Below are 21,601 nucleotides of genomic sequence, written 5' to 3' on the forward strand. Positions count from 1 at the left end.
GGGCAGGGCTGCTCCGCCCCCCCCACATCCTCCCCATCTCCCAGTGCTCCGGACCCTCAGCCGTCGCTGGGGACCGGGCGCCCCGCGCCACCCTTGCGCGAATCGACGCTGCCGGGGGCCGGTGCCGGCCGCGCGGCGGGGCTGAACAGCGACGCCGCACGCCACCGTCTGGAAGCTGCCGCTCAGTGCAGTCCCCCATGCCCGGCCAGGGACGGGGAGAGCAACCCCCGGCCCGAGGCAGCCCGCCGTCCCTCACCTGTGGTACTGCGCCTGGAGGAACTGGAACTCCTCTTTGATGCGGTCCAGCGACTCCGGAATGGTGAATTTGAAAGCCTGGCCCGCAGCCTGGTGCGGGGTCTGGCGCGGCGGCGGCCGGCACGAGAGAGAGAGGCACGTTCAGACACGGCGCGGCCGCCCCGCAGGAAGAGGGGAGAACGGCGCTGCCCTCCGCGGCAGGGCCGCAGGGATGCGAAGAAGCAGATAGGGAGGCGAGAAGACAGAGGGGAGCCCGGCCCGGCCACCGTCGCCCCGGGACGCTGCTCACTTCTTACCCACCTTCCCGTCCCTCATCTGCGGGAGGCGAGGCTCGCCACCCTCAGGGAGCCGCTGCGGCCCCGACCCACCCGATCCTGCCGCCACCGCCTACAGGAGAGCGGGGCGTGCCGGCTCCTCCCCGCCGACCCTCGTCGCAGGGGCACGGCCGGGTGTCGCACCCGGCGGAGGTGCGGATGCTGCTCGGGCCGGCGACACCCCGCCCCATCCCCAAGGCAAATAAGTTGCCCGCGAAGCAGAAGGATGGGGGGGAAGTGGGGGATCAGGGGAAACGTCCCCTCTCCGGCCACGCCCGCAGGCAGGATGTGCCGCTCCTCCCTGAAGAGAACAAACTTGAGAGGGCGTCCAGCCACTCTGACCCCTCTTTCCGGGGGGGAGCCGGGGGTGCGCACCGGTGGGCAGCGCCGACAGCTAACAATGCCCAGCCCCAGCCCCGCGCCCCCAGCCCCGCGCCCCCAGCCCCGCGGAGGGGCGCCCGGGCCGTACTTACAGGGTGCCTGCTCTGGGGAAACATGACTCCGGTAGCCGAGGGTTTCTCTCACAGTGCAGCTCTGGCGGCGAGCCCCCGCCCTGCCCCGGCTTCACGCTCGGGGCGCCGAGGGGGCAGGACCAGCGACGCCCGCCCGCCGCCTTCCCTCCTCTGCCGCGCTTTTCAGTGCCCCCGCCGCGGGAACATCCTCCGGCCGCGGGGTCTTTTGTTGCTCCTGCTCTGGAGAGTGCTGAGGGGCCCGGGAGAGGTGGGTGGGTTCCGCTGGGGACGGTCACCGCCGCTCCGCAGCGAGTGGGTGCGGCGGGACAGGACGGGACCCGGTGTAACGAGGGGGCACCACCGCCTCCCGGATGAACGGTCCGCTCCCCTTCCTGGGCTCTGGAGTTGCAGATGTAGCTGTAAGGCTGGAAAGCCCGGACGGAGGCAGCTCCTCTCCCCACTCCTGCCCCTCACCAAAGCGGGGCGGGTGGGGAAATCCAGCCGGAAGAACGCGGTGTCAGCGGCGGGACGGTCGCAAGCGGTGGGGGCGAGAGAAAGTCTCCGCAGACAGCCGCACTACTCCCGGGAGTCGGTGAACGGACCAGGTCATCAGCAAAACGCAGAGCGGCGAACAAGAGAGAAAGGCGGGAGGCGGTGGGGGAGAGCTTTGCGCAGCCGGCCCCGACCGGAGCCGCTCCAGTAGCACATGCACGACACGCAGGGGGCCAGGGAGAGGGAGCCACACACGCAGCCGAGACTCCTCCGTCACTTGCAGATAGGTCCCGCGGACAAAAGAGAAACGAAAAAAACAGCGCTAAAGCCCGCTAGCCCGACTGGCCAATCCGCCCGCCCCGTCGGGGGAGAAGAAAAAGAAGAAAGAAAAACACAAAAGCGTCCGTATCGGGTCTAGTTCAGACGGGAAGCTCCTTCGTGCAACGGCACCACTGCAGCCTCCTCTGGGTGGGCTCGCATCAGGGAGCTGCGTGTCTCACCAGAGCCACCCGAGCGCGGTACATCGCGGCGGCACCACCACCATCATCGTCCTCCTGGCCCTGCCCCACCGCTCCCGGCCGGCCCGGGACAAGGTTCTCCCCGTCCGAAAGCCGCGAGAGCGCCGAGGATCGCTGAGGGCCTGGCGCCCATGCACGGGTCGGTGCGGCTCGGACGCACCGGCGGGAGGCGCGCCGCAGAACGGGACCAGGACGCGGCGCGCTCGCCCGCGCCGCTTACATTAGCACGCGGTTTCACACTCCGCCAGCTAACCGGCCGCGCGGCACCGCCCACCCTTCTGCGCGGAGGGGCGATACGAGGAGCGCCGCCGCCGTTGACCAATCGCCGGCCCCGGAGGCAACGTGGGGCCGTGATGCGAGAGAGCGCCACGGACCAATGGCGAGAGCGCATTTTCCACCGCCTCTCAGCCTTTCGCTGGGAGCCGTTTGTGGCGGAGCGGCGGGGGCTCTGCGAGCCAACCAATCGGAGGGCGCGAAGCGCGCGGAGACTCGGGGAGGGGGGGGAAGGTCGACGGGAAGGAGAGTGGAAAGGCTGAGCTGTCAGTCAAAGTAACGTGGGGCGAGAGAGCGGGCGGGTGGGCGGGAGCGGTGGGGAGGGCGCCTGCGCGTCCTCTCTGCCAGGGGTGCGGCTCGGGGTTCTCTTACGCGTTGCCACCCGGTAGTCGTTTTGTGCTAGCAGGGGTTACGCGCCTCCAGCTCGAGAGCCCAGCGGCCAGAGGCGGGCTGCCTGGCGGGGGAGCTGCGCTGCCCTCGCCCGCGGGTGTTCATCCAGCGCGGGTCGGCGTCCGCCGCGGTCCGCACGCGCGCCCAGGCTTCCCCATCGCAGGAGCCCTCGCTGTGGGTCGGGCAGGCCGTCACGGCCCCTTTATCCGTCCCGCGTGCATGGCGGTGCACCTGCTGACGGTGCTGCTGGCGGAACAGGAACGTGCTGTGGAGGACAGAACCTCAACGGCTGTTTGCCTCGCTTCAGCGCGTCAGCTGAAATGTGGGTTACAGTGACCCCTTGGTACGGCGGACGTCGTCCTTTGGGGGAAAGTGGTTTTCTGCGTAAGAGGGGTCTCACAGGCAGGGGAAAGCTGTCAAGAGCTTTGCTGCTGTAAGTGTTTTATAGGCCCACTCGAGGTTGGTGAGGGTCAAACAAATCCCACAGACTCTGTGTGTGACGCTAATGAGATGACAAACGGAGACACAGCTTGCAGTGGGAAGTAAACTTCAAAACATACCCTCTGTTAACACCCACCCTATTCGTACCAGAATTACGTGGTAAAGTGTGAAATACCAGTACCTTCAGACTTAAAACAATGCGTTAAGATGTATTTATGCTGTTAGTGTGCCTGTATACTGCCTAAAAAGAGGCTCAAAATGCATCGCATCATTTAAACTCGTTTTTTATCATTTGCTTTTTCCCCATTAATGTTTTCTAGACACACTTACTTAGAATTGTATTATTCTTCATCTTGAATCCTGAGGAAAGAGTGGTCTCTTTCAAATTTTATACAAACTTCGGTATATTCTGTACTCATTGCAGTGGGGTTGGACTAGACAACCTTTGGAGGTCCCTTCCAACCCAAACTATTCTATGATTCTATGTTAGAATATCAATATACAGCTTTACTTGTTCAGAGTGCTTATTTCTATACAACATTATTCCCAGTTTTACATAGAAACGATCAAAGGAAAAGAAAATTAAACTTCCCCCAGCTTTTTGCAATGAAGTTTTGGGCTTTGTTTGGGAATCCAAGCTGAATCCATGTATGTCTGAGTGTATGTGTCTTTGTGCATGTATATGTGTATGAGTAATAGTGTCTGTACCTATGAATACGTGTGTGTGTGTCTATATATATTATACGATACATTTATGCATATGTGTTTGTGAATACATAAGTAGATGTGAGGCCTTTGAATATTTTGGGTCTTTTTTTTTTTAAGATGTGAGGCAGAATACCCTTGATAGTGACCTTTGATAGTTTATGGTTCCCAGGATGGGAATGTGAACTTGTCTGGTGTTCTGCCTGCATAAGTAAAGCTAAAAATCTTGCTTTCTGTTCTCAGCTCTTTCCTTGTAGTCTTGGACAAGCCAACTCACTGCTCTGTTCATGGCATTGGAAAGCTTAATTAGTTAATGCTTATAAAGTACTTAGATCTTCAGATCAAAGATGCCATAAAAATGCAAGGTATTATTATATGTTTTGTGTGTGTACCTAGTAGCTATGGAGTCTATAATAATGTAACACTTACCTAACTTTGGTTATACTTTGCTTAACCTGCTGGCACAAGTTGTTAATGAGATATTAACAGATAGGACATTACAACAATGTTTTGGAAAGTAAACAGAAGCTTTTTTTTTTTTTCTTTTCTGTTGCTTGCCTACATGAAAGTTCAAATGTCTTGCAACCTTTATTTGTCATCATTAAAATGTCCAAGGCATGTTTTAACAGAAATAAAATTGCTGTTATTTTACTGTTAGGGGTTGGGGGGGGGGGAGGGCGTTGTGAGTGGGTGTTAACAAGTGTTTTTAACCTACTTAGATTCAGAATTCACACACTTTAGAGCATTTTGAATCTTCTGCATTATAATCAAGATAAAGAGCTGTAAAAGCAGCAGTGGAATCAAATGTGATTATTTTTGCATTTCTCTTTGTTTTTTTTTCCAAATGAGAGCCACTGACATTACATGACATGAACCATAACCAATATGATCTGATATTTAATTTATAATGCATCATCGTTGGCCGACTACGGCATAAAAATTTCCTTTTTGTTAGACACATATAAATCGAGGTTAATTCCAGAAAACTGAACATGCTCATTCCCTGGCAGTACTCACTACTTACACCAGTGAAAAACAGGCCAAAATGTGGCCGAGCATATAGTAAAGAGCCTTATTCAACTGAAGGTAGTATTTTATACCAGATCATTATGCCATAAAACTATACATACTCTACAGAATTCTCAAACTGGATTAAATATAATTGTGTTCAAACCTTTGTCTCATGTTTTAAAAATACAATAAAAATATTACCTTCAGTATTAACCCACCAAAAACTGTTCTGTTTAATCATCCGTCAATTCTGCTGTTTGAAATCAATTGTTTTACACTGTAAGCATTTTAATGTAGTACTCCTATCTCATATAGCGAAGGGCCTAATCCTGCATTGATATGTAATGAAAGCTCACACTGGAAGCAGCTGGAGCTTTGAGCCAAAAAAACAGTACTGGGTTCAAAATGTAGTTTGAATATACTGGAAGTGTTTCAGGTATAGCATCTGTTCTTCAGGGAAGTGACGTATTGTGTGATGTTCTCTTTACCGTACTGTTTGGTTGGGTTTTTTTTTCCTTTACTGTTAACTGTACTATTGCATACAATATTTTTTAACTTCCCACAGGCTGGCACATATAATAAAAATGTTGATGATGTTAATCACTAGGAGTTGGCTGCAGGTGGGCGGGAAACTATTTAGCAAATTTGTGATTTATTCCACTGTTCTTCTGTCTATACAGTGAGAGAAAATCAGTAGAGAAGCAATTACAGAATTCAATAGATTTTATGATTTCAAAATGTTAGATTGAGAGATTGATTTTCAACTGAAAGAGAAACAGTGTATGTTTAAAAATTACATTTATGTGCATGGAAGACAGGACTGTTCTTTCTTTATTAATGGCAGGATGGCAGAGATATAGAATAGAGTTAAAAATAGTACCTGAGTCATAGAGTGCATGTGGTATAGTAGTGACTACCTATACAGCTGCAAGAATAATAATTATTGTGAAGGCATGCAAAACAGTATCACTTTTAAAATATTTATTTATGAAGTGCAAATGATATGAGCAGGGTAAAGCAATTACATTTCTAATTATTAACTATCTTTTGGCTGATAGCCATTGCATACCCTCTTTGTAATTTGATTTCTTTTTAATTAGTAGCTTTCCTTGAAGGCAAGAATGTTCAAAAAGTTAGGCTAAGTCATTTCACTGTCCCTCCCCCCATTCTTTCACCCTTAAAAATTCTCCAAGTTGAATAAAAAAAAAAAAAAAAAAAAATCAAAAAACAGTCAGTAGCAGATCATGCAGCAGTAAAACCTCAAATAAAATCAGATCCGAAGAATCCCTTGTGGTTTCACACAATATGGTAAAATTAGAGATTGCAGGAAACCAACAGAATTAAACTGGGAACATTTGAAGAGAAATGACCAGGCTTTATGAAACTGACACGTTGACTGCCCAGTGTGTTGTTTTTTTGTTTTTTTTTTATCAACAATTTCTTTGTTGAGGCATGGATCAAAGAAACCTGCATATGTTTTCATTTTGTTCTAAGTCTAACTAGAAAATTACATCCAGATGTTTAATAGGCATTCTGTTGGTTTTTCTGCATTGATTAGATATGTTGGTACTGTTTGCTTACAAGTGTAGTCGGATCATTAGCTAATGCAAAGAAATGTTTGTAGCAAGTTGCTAATTAGGTCTTTTGGAAACTCTCCATACTCAGGAACAATTTGTACAGTGGCCAGAAAAACTTGTGGTACTTGAGAAGTCGCTTTCCCTTCTGTGTCTGGGAAAAAACAGTGAGTTGCTTTCCCTAATCTTCTTTTGCCTACAGGGATTGCAGCTTGATCCCAATGGGTGGAACTGCAAATAAATTAGGAAGAGACCACACACGCACGTGCATGTGCGCCCACCCCCCCCAATCTGCTGTTTCAGTCAAAATGCTTTTGTACAATCTTTCAGAAAGCTAGCCAAAATGGAGTGTTTCAAACTAAAATGTGTTAAATTCTCAACCTTCATGTTATCAAATACACAACATTTTTGAGCATACTTTAGAGACAGATGGGGAAACCCTTTATGATAAATGAGTGTACTTGAATTCATTACTGTGGTACTTATAATTAAAGTATCTCTCTCACAATTTCACTACTTCTTCAGGGTACTTCAAGACAAAGCTTAGGGGAAGCCTATACATGGATGACAGAGGGATGAAAGACATTCAGAAGAACTTCAATCTCCGGTGTTTTGTTAGGTCTAAAAAGGGGTCAGAGATATTACCTGTTTACAATGTTGTCAGAGAAATTGTTGTAGACTTCAGGGCTCTGGCCTGATAACCTTCTAGGTGCAATGTCACCTTTCAAAAGGTGCTTGACAATGTCAATGACCGTTCTAATAAAGACCACCTGCCAACGTATCACACTTCAGTCTGTTTCAGAATGAGGTCTCCACCACAGGAGACGACAGCAAAAAGAGCAATGTGTATCTACTGTGTACAGTAAACGGGGACACATGCTCATACCAGCTCCCTGATCCTGTTGTCACACACATGACCAAGTTTATTCCTAGAAATAGTCCCTTCGAAGTCAATGGCAATACTTACATTTAAAAAGATGTCTTTGCATCAGATTTCACCAGATTAGGGCCATGCATAGAGAATGCGTAGGCTGTGAGTGACATACGTATGCAAAACATGTGTTTTTACCAAGGAGGCTATACAAGTATAGAAGACATGGTTTTATCCCCTTTTTTAAGAGTTACCTAAAATGGAAAGGAGCCACAAAAGAACGGTTAATGATTTCACTTCAGTGGACTAGTCATGGTACACTATTTGACTTGCAAGATCCTAAAACTTTTCCAACCTATTTTGGTTTCCTATATACCATCTTTTGACATGACTAGTAGATTTTTTTAAGTATCTTTTTTCTAATCTGTCAGTAACATCTTAGAAAGAGCCTACAGGTCACCAAAGATCCTTAGACTTAAAAAGCCTGGGGAAGTAGCATTGACACAAATGGTCTTGTGGAAATGTTGCTTCCACAACATTTGTTGAAATGACTGAATGAACTTTCGTCTTAGAAAGAAAGGGATTACCTAAGAGGGAGAGATGGCTCCAGGTGCAGTAGCGTTTCAGGGTTAAGAACAACAACTGCTTGCCACTGCAAAGATACATGAAGGCCTGTGCTTTACCCTAATATCTGTTCTCCCAGTATAAAAGCAACAGTCTTGAGGGACCTTTTAAGTATAGATGTGATACAGAAATATTGCGTGCAAAATCATGACTGTCAGCCAATAGGAATTAGGTTCAACTGGAAGTTGGCTGGAGTTGAGCAGCTGTTTCTCAAATGCTCCTGCCTCCCAATTCTTCAGAATTTGAGTTCGTGCCTACACTGAGATTATAAACCCCATATGAGCTGCTCTCATACCAACATTCTACTCCAGACCGCAGATTTCGGTATGGTGGAGCCTAGATGAGAGCAGATTGTGCTGTCCTGCTGTCTCTTCATAATGCGGATGCTGTAATGCTCTGGCATGCTATGGCTGCAACATCTGCGGAGATGCTCTTCCAGCACTGGTGGCACAGAGGCACTGGATCTGTTTCCAACTTTCCCCATGCTGTAAGAGCTCTGGGCTACCATATTCCTGAGGGAATGGATTTACCAATGTATCTTTCAGGAGCCAATGGGAAGTGGAGAGATTATGAGAAAGAAGTTGCTGGACAGGGATACTGATGGGGAGGAGAACTAGAGAGAGGGAAAGTAATTATACGGAGAGGGAACATTTCAGTACCAATATGATGCAATTCTTAACAAATGTGGACATTTCTGTAGAAAATCACCACTGAACTTCAGGCAAGACTGTAAACAGTTATAGTTGTTCATCGTATGAAAAGAAAATAATTGTCTCAGTCATACGACACTGTCCACTTTTATGTTTTATTTCTGACTTTGAGCTTACTGCCCTTCCAGTACTTTCAATGCAGGTGTCTCAGTTGATATCCTGAAAGGCTAACTATGTGTCGTGGTTTAAGCCCAGGCTGTAAATTAGAACTACGCAGTCTACTTCCCCCCCCACCTTTCTTCCCTCCACTCCTGGAGGGACGGGGAGGAGAATCGAAAGAATGCAACTCCCACAGGTTGAGATAAGAACAGTTTAATAACTAATGTATAACCCGAATCAATACTGCTACCACCAATAAGAGTAATGATAAAGGAAATAACAAGGGAAGAGAATACAACCGCTCACCAACCGGTACCTCGCCCCCACCCCACAGCGTTCCAGCCCTTCCGGGCCACTCTCTGTTCTACGTCCTGGGCATGACGTGCTATGGTATGGAATACCTCTTTGGCTAGTTTGGGTCAGGTGTCCTGTCCCTGCTTCCTCCCAGCTTCCCCTCCTCCCTGGCAGATCATGAGACTCACAAAGTCCTTGGTCAGGGTAAACATTCTGACCAGCAACTGAAAACATCGGCTTTATCAGTATTATTCCCAGGCCAAAAGTCAAAACACAGCACTGCACCAGTAGAAAAAATGACTGCTACTGCTAAACCAGGACACTATGTAATGACAACTGTGATTAGTAATAGAGCATATCCATGCTCCAAAATATGAAATAATAATATCCATAGTTTGACATACATCTAGGACTGTCACTAACGTGTATCATCACAAGTGAGTGCTCAAATGAAGTATCCTATCAAATGTCTTGCAACTGTTGATCTTTTCTGATACACTGGTATGCTTGTAATCAGTGGCATCACCCAGTAGAAAGAAGAGGAAATATATATCCACCCCATTCAATTCCACTTAAGTATTACTGTGTCTAAAATACCAATAAACCTTCTACTGCAGAAAACCACATTATGTGATTACATACGCAGTAGTCTAACCATGCACCAGTAATCCAAATATCTGAATATTTAGCCATTAGAAAGCATGACAAAGAGTTAAGATTAATGCTGGTTGTTGAGGAAAGGGCAGCGAAAGTCACTGAAAAGATATTGTCTGTGAAAACAGAGGCCTAATGAGAACAGTATAGATGGGATGTTGTGTGTAATTTGCTTGTGGGAATGGGGCTGGTTGCATGAGAGTTTTTTCCTTGGGTTTTGGGATGGGTTTTTTTTGGTGTTTGGCACAGGAATGATTTGCCATCTATCCACCTGAGCTCAAAAGCAATGAAAAATATGCACATATTTATAATTTTCCATTACTAATTCAATAGTTGGTAGTGAGATATTTTCCTTTCCAGCCATTTTCTGTTGTAGCTTTACTGTCTGTTAATGTGCTTGTGCATACTCAGGTGCTTAGCTATCTCGAGTTAAGTGGCATCTGTGCAGAAGAAAATCTTGATGTTTCATGACCTCAGAACATAGCTCAGGAGAATGTCTGTGCCCTAACACTGGCACTAGGTTGAGAGCAGACTGGATCATATAAGTGGAATCACTATATCTTCATTAATTTTGCAATAAAATAGTTTGCAAATCTCACCAATGCAAACCACAAAAAGCAGGAAATAAGCAGCACAAGGCATACAGATGTGCATGTGAACCATTCAGCATAATTATACATTGGATTAATGTTCTCATATTGCCCATATGGACGGATAACAGTTAAGTATTTTGCTTTTGAATTAAGGTCTTTCACTTAAATGAAAGAAGAATATGATTAGTCTTCTGAAAGTGGTTCAATACAAGAGCACTTTTACCACTGCTCTTCACATCTGCAAGTGAGATGTCCTTGAAAGCCCAGAACAGTATTTGGCAATTTGTAGAAAGCCAATTGTGTTGATCATTATTAATGAGGTCTTATGGAGTCAGACACCTTTTCCGAGAACATTCTATTGCATCGTAACATACTGACAATCCCCAGATTTTGCTTTTAGCACAGCAGAGGTGGGTAATATTTGGTTAACATAGAAGTGGGTTACCGTTTAGGGATATTTTTCATATGCCTTTTGTATGGCAAATTCTGCAGTTTTACGGAACAATTCAGAATATGGCATTTAATTTTCAGAAGAAATGTACTGCCTGCAGTGAGAGCAGTTACTTCAGTGCAACTCTTCTAAAAGTGGAAGTATTTCATTCATTTAATTAACCTAGTAAAGCTTCGTCCATATTGTTGTAATTTACATCTTTTTCTTAGATGCTTGATTTTGCCTGCGTTTCTTACAAATTGTATGTCTGAACATGTATCTCAATTTGACATTTAAGTAAGCAGATATTTTTATTTTGAAATCACATGCTGTAGTTTGAATTAGACAGTTGTACAGTTTCTTTTCTTACACTGTCAATTCTACTGGAGAAAAAAAAAAGGTAGGAAATAAAAACAAATCACAGGGCATTGTTTAACTTTTGGTCTGTCTTAGGTAGAGATTCTATGGAAAGAGAAGAGGCCATGTTCTAAACCAGTTTTCTTTAAGTGGTTCAGACACAGCTCCTGCTGAACTGGCCAGATGGTGCAGACAAGGTCACACATGTTTTTGAATAATTTTTGAATATTGGTCGGTTCTCTCCGAACTAGCCAGCCAAACCACAAGACAACTTCTGAATCCTTAATTGAGCAAAACTCCCACAAGCAAATTGCTCAACAAAGCCTGGCATATTTTCCCCTGTGTTTTAAAACAATAGGAATGGGAAGCATATTTCCCAATTTCTATCCCAAGCTCACAGAAGGCCCTAGGAGGGGAGCAGATCATGTACAGGAGAAGGGTTATAGCACAAGGATGATTGTCTCCTAATGGTTTCACTTGAAAGTGAGCTGCCAGTTGCAGCACAGCCATAAACCTGGTTTCCTTCTCTCTGCGCCACCCATCAGCCTGCCTTGTTTAATATCATAAATCAAGCTGACGTGCATCCCTGTCACCTGGGTCATGAAGTATGAGAGACCCTCACTGCATTAGGTACAACGCCAACTGTAGGAATACCAATGGTGCACATATCTTACTGTATTCAATATTCATGACGTCCTGTTCATTTCATCCCAGGTATCTGACACATCTACTAAAATACATTGAGTATCCTAAGATACACTGATAGTTTTCCTGCTTGGGGTATGAAAGGATTGATAAGAGCGATCATCCAGAGTCACCGATCTTATCCTAATTGTCAAGCGTAGCTTTCTTCTCAAGAAACCTGTGCAACTGCAGAAATGTTGCTGGGTATAATTTGCAGAATTTTACTGTGAGAATATTTGTGCCTTTGTCCACTCTTTCTTATTTTAAAGTATTTCATACTTTTGCTGCCCTGTGTGAATGCTGAGTTCTTTCGCCTGAAAAGAACATCTGGAACTTGTTACTTGTACAGAGAAGTACTAGAATATAGTTTATCTGGAATACAGTGCTAGAAAATATTTAATCAGCAACTGTTGAGTTCAGAAGAAAACATGTCTTTCTCTAGATAGCCTTCTGTCACTGTATTTTAAATCTATATATATATTTATATATATTTTATATATAATATATATTATATATAATGTATATATTACATATAAATAATTATAAATAAATTATAGTGTGTATATATATATATATAAAATATGTATTTTTTTTTTATTCCACAAAATTTCTAAGTTCTAGTGGGAATGTAATGGAACTTAAAAAATATAAACCTTCAAATCAATCAGCTTATTATGTTGGCAATCCCCTGCAGCATTGCTATATCATTGCAAGAAGTTGAATCTCTGCAGTAACTCTCCAGTAAAAGCAAAGAACACATTCATCTGGATAAATAAGTATTTGAAAATCATGACAGAATGAAAATAATGTTTAACTTCTTTTTAAGTGCTACTTTAGATATTTGATTTGCTGGATTACCATTTATTTTCATTTGAGAAACCATTACACGGAGTCCTGGGCCTAGTTAGATATTTTTTTAATGAGCAGAAGATTATTACAAAAAAGCTGGACTACTGACATCTGGCCCAAGCCAGAAAGATTATTCTTTTATAGAAGATAGACTGTATTGCCTTAAGATTCTGATTGAGCTCCCTTTTCTATCTAGTATGTGACTACCAGTTGCCCACTCATGAATAAGGTGTATCACTTTTAAAATGTGACTTGAATGAAAAAGAGAATATTATACTTCCCAAATTTTCTGAAAAGGCACAATTTTATAAGCATCATGTACACATAAAATAATAGCAAAAGTTTATGACTATCCTGTCTTTTTCTCACATCAGCTAAGAAGAAAGGGAAACTCACAGGCAGTGTTTAGGACACTCAGTGTGGTGTATACTAAGATGGATATATTACAAAAGCTTGCATGATGCAGGGTATAATGTGTTTCCTGATTGTTCTAAAAAAAAGATATGTTTTTCAGTAAATCGGGAAGTTATTTATGCGTGAATACATATATACTGGTAGTTTACATACATGTACAAAGACGCATATACGTATAAAACAGTATGAGGTAGCAACTAATCTGTTCAGCTTCCAGGCAGGGCATTCAGTGAACCAGAAGGGTTGGGAAGAGAGAACCTGATCCAGAGGTGTAAAACTTGCAGTTTGTGCTGTGACTAATTGAAAGTCAAACGAAAATAACCTCACTTCTTCGCCCCACCATTCCTGTTCCAAACAATTAGTCAAAATGAATACAGAATGCTTAAAAATGTCCCTGTTAAAGTATCAGATGCCAGGAAATGCTGTTGTCTTCTGCTTTCACCATTTTATACCTTCTGTTCATTGGTATAAATGGCAAACTGCAACTGGCACCTGAGAAAGTGTTAAAACACACTGGAAGATTGGAGTGATGTTGATAAATGCAAACAGCCTGCTGAAGGAATACCACTTTAATTTAGATCATCTGTTTTCAAATGTATATATCTGTGAAAACACATATTAATGTAGCTTTTACCACCAAATCAATACTTGGAGAATAATTTAAATGAAATCATAAATATCTGTTGAGAGTTTAAGAAGAAAAAAAGCTGCTTAAGATAATTCTGTAATTAAGAGTCCGAAAGACCTCAAGTTTTGATTATACATTAAAAAATTATGAAACATTCTTCTTGCAGCGCAAGAGTTCCTGTTCTTTTTTCTTCACAGTGTTATAAAAAAAAAAAAAAAAAAAAGACAGGAAGCATATTTCTCCCTTTTCAGTAAAGAATCTAATTTTATTAAATGCAAACTCAGCAGTAAAAGTGCCTCCATATTAACTGATTCAAAGTTGTGCTTTAGATTACTTTGTTTTATTATTGCATTTCCCTTTCAAGCCAGTTTGTCCCTTTCAGGGACAATATGCTTCATTCAGATCGGATTTAACGTTCACTTTTTAAGCTATGAGAGCGAATTTTTAGATTTTTTTTCTCTGTCTCCATATGTACACATATGCACACTCATACACATTCATATATTCACATAAGCAAATACAATGCTAATCAAAAGATGTTTCATGATGTGTAGTTGGAAAGCCACTGGGATTTGTGATCAATGTATGCAGAACAGAAGAAATGATAAAAAGTATTTGGTTGTATACTGGTGTAAAAGATATTCTAGCTGATAAATACACTTGGTTCTTTAGAATATTAGATTGAGGCTGACATAGCATTTTACGTTTATAAATAGGAAGCAAACAAGCTGTGAAGTTACTTTCATCCTTGAGTCTAGTTAAAGGAGACAATGAGAATAGATGTACCTTTCGTCTGCATGCAAAGGGTAAACTGTGAGAACATGTAGCTAGCTTATGTATGGTTCACACTGGATCTGGTAGGCAAGAGCAAAGTGACTGTCTGCTATAGTTGGCACCAGACTGACATTTTAGTATCGTGAAGAATGACATATTAGAGCTCATATGGAGTGGTGATATTTCCTCTGTTAATTTAAAACTGTCAGATACTGGTTTTAGAATACATGATGCTTTTTCTGAGGTGACAATTTTTCTGTTCCACACACCATTCCCGCATTTCCCATTTGCATGCCTACTGGTGAGAAGAGGGAAAAGATGTGTCTTGCAAGGCTGCAGAGCATTACAGTGGGATGCGCTCAAAAGTTATGTCTTGCTCCATTCCCGCGTTTCCCATTTGCATGCCTACTGGTGAGAAGAGGGAAAAGATGAGTCTTGCAAGGCTGCAGAGCATTACAGTGGGATGCGCTCAAAAGTTAATGTCTTGCTCTCCAGCTGCTGTGCAACAAAATGAACAGGTCAATGGTTCATTAGGTCAATCGAGCAACTTCCACTGTGGCATACTCTTGCTTTATGAAAGAATGCTAGAGCCAATCCAGAGATGCCTGTGCTACTTCATGTACACAGTTGTGTTGGCTTGGTCCCACAAAAGCACCATTAGGTGTTTGAGGGTTTTTTTAACATGCCAATACCCCAAGGATTCAGGGTACCAGACACAATTATGAAGCCCTGTTTCATCCAGTCTTGTAATTGTAGATTGGAAAAAATGTTTGGTTTGACGTCTCACCCATTTACTTTAAAGGGAAGTGAAAATGTTTCTGTGAAGAAAAAAAAAAAAAAAAAAAAAAAAAAAATAAAAAAAAAAAATTAGTCAAATACATTCTTTTATTTTATTAAAAATATTTTAATTCAAAATTTTGGTTTTGTTAGTCTAGATCAAAGAGTCTATTGTTGTGTTACTGCTTAATACTTATCTGTTGATTAAATCTGTTGAATATTTGTGTGCCAGATGTATTTAAAAAAAGGATTTAGCCAAGTGGCATTGTTAATCACTTTGTTGCAGGTAGGTTGGGCGCTGTCAACACCCTGCTTGTCATAAACCCAGCCTTTTATCCACAACTATCTGAAGGACTGAAAGGTTTATGTCACTGAGGATAGGGCTGGTTATGTGCCCAGGGATTCAGTTCAGTGAGGACTTGTAGGTCCATCTATGGCTCACCGCTAAAAGACCTCTCCTTTTAGTTTAAAAATAAGTCTGTAGTTTGGAAATCAAGTACTGGGGTTCCAGTTACCTCTGTGGGTGCTGAAGGTTATTAAAGGGAAGCAATCACATAAGCAAGATTTTTCTTTTTCCAAAGAGAAGTCACATAGAATTTTAATTTAGGGCTGTATCTTTGGCAACTACAGTTCATTAAAAATGTTGGCTAAAAGAGCAAGTACTGCCTTTAGGCTATTTTTTAGTAACTGTTTTAGAGTATTTTTCAAAGTGCCTAGGTTTTAGCTTCACCTAGCTGGTTATTGTACCATTTTTGTAGGAATGGAGGATAGGGTTAGGAACACTAAAAAATATGTAATGCATATTTAATTTTTTCTTTCATCAGAGGTGAGTTTCTAAGGGGCAGAAACAAAGATTCATGTGACCAAACCCTATTTAAGATTCTGCTTCAAAATATATGGATCTATGCTCATAGACTGAAGAAATATGAATGCATGCTAATGTTATTTGTTAAAATCATTTCCAAAGAGCACACTCAGGCTTCCACTGGGAAAAACCAAACCAAAACAAAACAAAAACCAAACCAATTTTTTTTGTTTGGCATTTATAACTGCTAACATACAGGAACAGTAACCCTACTTTACTGATCAATGCCAACTGCTGGAATGACACAAGCACAAAATGATGATGTGCCAACATAAGAGAGAAGCAACAGCAGCCATCATGGACCTTGTCTTACTTTCCATAGAACATCAGAATAGCCTGTAGGTACAAAAGCAACAGGAAAAGCTTGCTTTTTCAAAGCATAGTAGTGTCTGCATTTCTTTTCAAGGAATAGTGCCTATGGTTTCCTTCTCCTTGTGTCATGGAGATGCTATTACCAGATGCTTGGACTTGATAGCTGCATAACAGCCAGTCCAGCTCCTTCTGTACTGCCAGAATTTCCTTCTACTTCTTGAAGAATTTTGAGTGTGTAGTCAGATATGATCACAAAGATACCTCACTTCTTTTCCTTTTGGTTGAATTGCTTTTACATGGTAGAAGTCAGAGGCAATTATCTTTAAATTCTGCAATTCTTTATCTACCAAGACACTGTTTCAAACCTCTACCAGATGTCCTTCTTCATTTGGATTCTCACATCTGAAACCTAGCATAGTGATGAAAAGCAAACAGTTAGTCTATCTTGAAGGAAATCAGACTGTTTCTAATGGAAAAAAATACCTCTCTGTCAATAATGGACTATATTTTCTCTTGACTGACACCTGCATTTTGATAGTGTTCTCAACTGGAATTAGTAGATCGATCAGCGTATGGTCACAGCTTTCAGTATTCAGTGTCCTTGACTGCGCTTCCTGACATATTGTTACTATTACCTTAGAGTTATTTCCTTGTCCTTCAGAAATCAACTATTTTGGTTATATTTATAAAAAAACTATGGTTTGTTATAGAAATGCAGATGCATCCAAGTTGCTTGAGAGAAAGAACATGCAATTTCTGCATCTTGTGATGTAATGTTATTGCTTCTTTATAACATTTTCCCTCTATACCTATCAGCAGATTTGCACATTATAGAGTTGAAAGCACATGCAATTTCAAACTTATATTTTAAAAAAACACTTTTCCTAAAGGAAAATACTTTTTATTGAAACAATTTGGTGTTACTGTGAAATATTGATGTTCCCTTGAATCATCAGCTGTTTATTGCATGCAAGCTTATTGCATACTACAAATAAATACATAGATACCCAGGAACGACCATCAAAATGCTGTAAAGATATTCACCCACTAAGAACCTGGAGCAACATCTGGGTGCTTCTGTGAAGAATATCCAGATCTGCAGGACTCTTGAGTAAGCATGCTTCCATGTCTCAGCCCCCTGGGAGGCAGACCCCTGTAGGAATTCCAAAGCAGTGGCTGTCAAGAAAAGGAGCTATGTAAAATAAAATGCATTCTTAAAATCCACATATATTTGGTTGCTGACTGGGCAAAGTGGGGCACTTGGCTCCCATGTCTGCAGGCCCTGACTGTTAGAAGAAAGCACCCCCTTGAGAAGACTGAGAAGTGCTCGTGCAGAGAGGGCAGGCAAGTCCCAAAGACAGACTGTGTGGACAGGCCTCAAAAAGTAGAAATGCAACCAGAAAGTTTCTGGACAACATCAAAATAAGGAGTAATGGGAAAACTGCTTATCATTCTGAGGAATATTTAGGAGCAAACATAGAGCCACAGAACCTGTACCCAGGCACATAACTGGCAGACAAATAGCCTTGGTTTCTTGTGGCAGATCTGTGAGAATAGAATTACTGGATGAGGGGATCAAGAGCACCCTCAGTAAATTTGCAGCTGATACCAAGCTGGGCAGGAATGTTGATCTGCTGTATGGGTAAAAAGGCTCTGCAGAGGGATCTGGACAGGCTGCATCAATGGGCTGTGGCCAGTGATAAGAGGTTCAACAAGGCAAAGTGCCAGGACCTGCTCTTGGGCCACAACAACCTCATGCAATGCTACAGGCTTGGGAAAGAGTTGCGGGAAAGCTGCTCAGTGGGAAAGGACCTGGGGATGCTGATTGATGGCTGGTGAACATAAGCCAGTTTGTGCCCAGGCAGCCAAGAAGGGCAATGGCATCCAGGCCTGTATCAGCAATAGTGTGGTCAGCAGGGCCAGGGCAGTGATTTTCCTCCTGTACTTGGCACTGGTGAGGCTGCACCTCGAATCCTGTGTTCAGTTCAGGGCCCCTCACTACAAGAGAGACATTGAGGTGCTGGAGCAGGTCCAGAGAAGGGCAGCAAAGCTGGTGAAGAGCCTGGAGCACAAGTGTGACGAGGAACAGCTGAGGGAACTTGGAATTGTTTTGTCTGGAGAAGAGAAGGCTCAGGGGGGATGTTATCACTCTCTACAACTACCTGAAAAGAGGTTGTAGTGAGGTGGGTGTTGGTCTCTTCTACCAAGTAACAAGTGGACAAGAGGAAACAGCCTCAAGTTGTGCCAGGGGAGGTTTAGATTGGATATTAAGAAATATTTCATCACTGAAAGGGTTGTCAATCATTGGAACAGTCTGCCCAGGGAAATGATTGAGTTACCATCCCTGGAGGTATTTAAAAGATGTGTAGATGTGGTGCTTATGGATATAGTTTAGTGGTGGACTTGGCAGTGGTAGGTAGTGGTTGCGCTTGAGGATTTTAAAAGTCTTTTACAATCTGAAAAATTATATCATTCTCTTCCAGGATTCTACTGCCTTTAGACCTCATTAGAAAACTTTCAGTGGTACAGTATTTTGTCTCAAAATGCTGATTCGGCAAGAAAATAATTAAGTGAGAACATGTTGGCTCAATTGTAAGGCTGAGTGGATACCTGGCAGACAGGTAGTCCAGGATTGCTGCTGGGCTGGGAAAAATCTTATGCAGAAGTTCAAGCTGGGTGAAAAGCAGTATTTCCATTTTGTGGCTAAGATTCCTTGATCTGTGAAGCTTAAGGTGCACCTTTCCCTTGAAACAAAAGTATGTTGGACACATTGTGCCAAAATATTCCACAAAATACTTCCTAAAACACACAAAAGAGGGTGAGAACAAAATTTATGTTCTGTTCAATACTGATTGCTCTTAGTCAATGATTAAGAAAATCTCTGCAAAAGGCTTCCAGTAGAATCTCTCCTTTCAGTGTTTTCTTTTGTAGGTATCCCCATGGAAAGAAAAGCTATCTGTTTTCCTGTATGGATTAATGCCATGACTGCCACAATTAATGACAAAAATTTGTATTAACTTAGTGATGAGAAATGAAGCTTTCAATAGGTTAAACCAGGTACGTGTTAAGGTAGTTTTCAAACATTGACATATAGCTCTTTAGATGAAAAAGATTAAACTTTAATTGTACATTTTATGGACTAAAGTTAACACATTCCCTCTTACACATCAGCGCTAGTTTGATTGATAAGAAAACAAACACGAATTTCTGATAGCCTGGTTCAACTGATTTCTATAATCAATAAATCATATCATGGTGAGTTTAAATTACAAACTAGCTTCTTCTGAGGTTTAGTGTCTGAAAATTCTGGCCCAAGTTCTTGGTTAGTGCAAGGGAAGTGATTATATTTCACTTAAAAGAGAAATGTTCACCGGTAGGCAAGCCCACAGATATTTGCCACTGCAAAACCAGAAGCATGGACTTCATTCATTTTTAACAAGTAACATAGCTATAAGAATCTGTTTTATTAGCTAGACTATCACCTTTTATCCTTTGTTTGTGGAACATGTAATGTGCTGCTTAAATAGAATATTTTCTTTTAGATTTTCAGGTGGTGGTAACTTGGGTATTATTTATTTTATTAATCCTTTCAGTTTCCCTTGTTTACATGACTAATGTTCCTGAATTGTGCATGTCTGATGCCAACACATGGCTCTGTTGCCTCTTTGTCTTTGAGCTTAAAATCAGCAACAAACTTTTCTATCTTTCCAATCTTGGATTTCACCTTACATGCCATTCAGCTTTTAGAAAGGGTGTGAAACTCCTTTGGAAACAAAGTAGTAATTCATATTTACCACTGCAAGAAGTAATTACTTGTCTTTCACTTCAAGTAATCCACTTCTATGAGTAAACACTGTTTAAAAACAAACAAACAAACAAACAAACCCAACCCAATAAAAGACAAAAACCTTCACAGAAAGTGAATTAACTTCCTTACTGCTCAAAGCCTTTTATTACACTTCTGTTTACATTCTTTGTATCTATGTTACCTTTTACTTCTCAAAAATATAGATATATATTCTAGAGTGTGTAAAAGCAGGTGGCTAATGACATTTCCCTGAAGTCTGACTGTCTGGCAGGCTAGTAACCAGACTGCCAGAACAAAAGAATAAAGGCACATTTATTCTCTCTCTGTGCTCTCCACCACTAAAACAGCTGTGCTGAGACTCACCCAAAAGGAGCAAGAAGGAAACGGAAGGGAAAGGAAGGAAAGGGAAGGGAATGAGAGAGGTTGGTAGGTGAATATGGCAGAAAAGGACTTCTTGGGTCACTGACTCCGGTCCCCTGCTTCCATATCTGCCACGTCATAAAAATATCCTTGCATGAATTGTAACAGTAAACTGTCTGCCTTGAGAATTCTGTATTTAATAGTTAAACAAACAAAAATACCCACATGCATCTTGCAGTTCTATCACTTTTATAGTATGGGACTTCATTTTGCTATATTACAATTGAGTTTTGATTGATCCTTAAAGTAAGTTCAATTTACTTAAAGAAAGTATTTGAGACTAGAAGATGATTCAATTTAGAATACAAATTTAATAACTAAAAAATTCCTTATGAGCCTTGTATTTACCTAAAACATTTTTTCCTAATTATATTCTTTTAATTACTTTTCCTTTAAATATTGCAGCTCAGTTTTGGCTTCTGTTTGGAGGTAATTACTAGACCATTGCATTTTCCATTTCCAGTACATGAAGCCCATTTTTCATAGGTTTGCAATGGGCTAAATTAGTTTATACTGGAACTATTCATATTTTAATTCACAGAGGTTTTGAATATTTTTTACGTATTGCAATGTTCCTGAACTATTGTTTTCTCTTGTTTTCTGAAAGTAGGAATTGTTTAATGCTGTAAAAAAAGAATGCAGTCTTACAGGGGTGATAGACACTTTACGCTGAAAAATTTGTGCTCATATGATTGTGTCTCTGGGTGCCTTTCACAGAAAATCATTAACATCTCCTTACTGTAGGGACTGCAGGTGAGGTTTGTGATCCCTTTCTGATACACACAACACAAAGAAAAAGCAAGATACTTCTTTTCTCAGAGACTCCCAATCTGAAATTACTTTACGTCATCCCTCTTTGAAGATGTTTTACTAACAGATACGCAAAATCTGATGTACCTTCTTTGCGAACTGAGTGATTGTGAAAGATGCAATGCAGAAAGAGGGAAAGGTGGGCTCTACTGAAGTGTCTTTCTATGAACTGCACAAAACAAATGCATGCCAAAGTTCCTCAT

The 21,601-nt window shown here is 42.2% G+C and overlaps 1 protein-coding gene across 2 annotated transcripts in view; it reads right to left on the reverse strand.

Annotated features, from left to right (window-relative positions):
• The window catches only part of LOC308231323 (transducin-like enhancer protein 1), an 84,828-nt gene extending 82,751 nt beyond the window's left edge, over window positions 1-2,077 (reverse strand). For both annotated transcript variants that reach the window (XM_080636561.1, XM_080636560.1), the window contains exons 1-2: window positions 1,043-2,077; window positions 257-357 (exon numbers count right to left, since the gene is read on the reverse strand). In XM_080636561.1, coding sequence (XP_080492687.1) covers window positions 257-357; window positions 1,043-1,066 — 125 coding nt within the window. In that variant the 5' untranslated portion in view covers window positions 1,067-2,077. The remainder of the gene's footprint in view (window positions 1-256; window positions 358-1,042) is intronic.
• Window positions 2,078-21,601: the final 19,524 nt, after the last annotated feature.

This window comes from Psittacula echo, assembly GCF_963264785.1.
Source record: "Psittacula echo genome assembly, chromosome: Z".
Lineage (NCBI taxonomy): Eukaryota > Metazoa > Chordata > Aves > Psittaciformes > Psittacidae > Psittacula > Psittacula echo.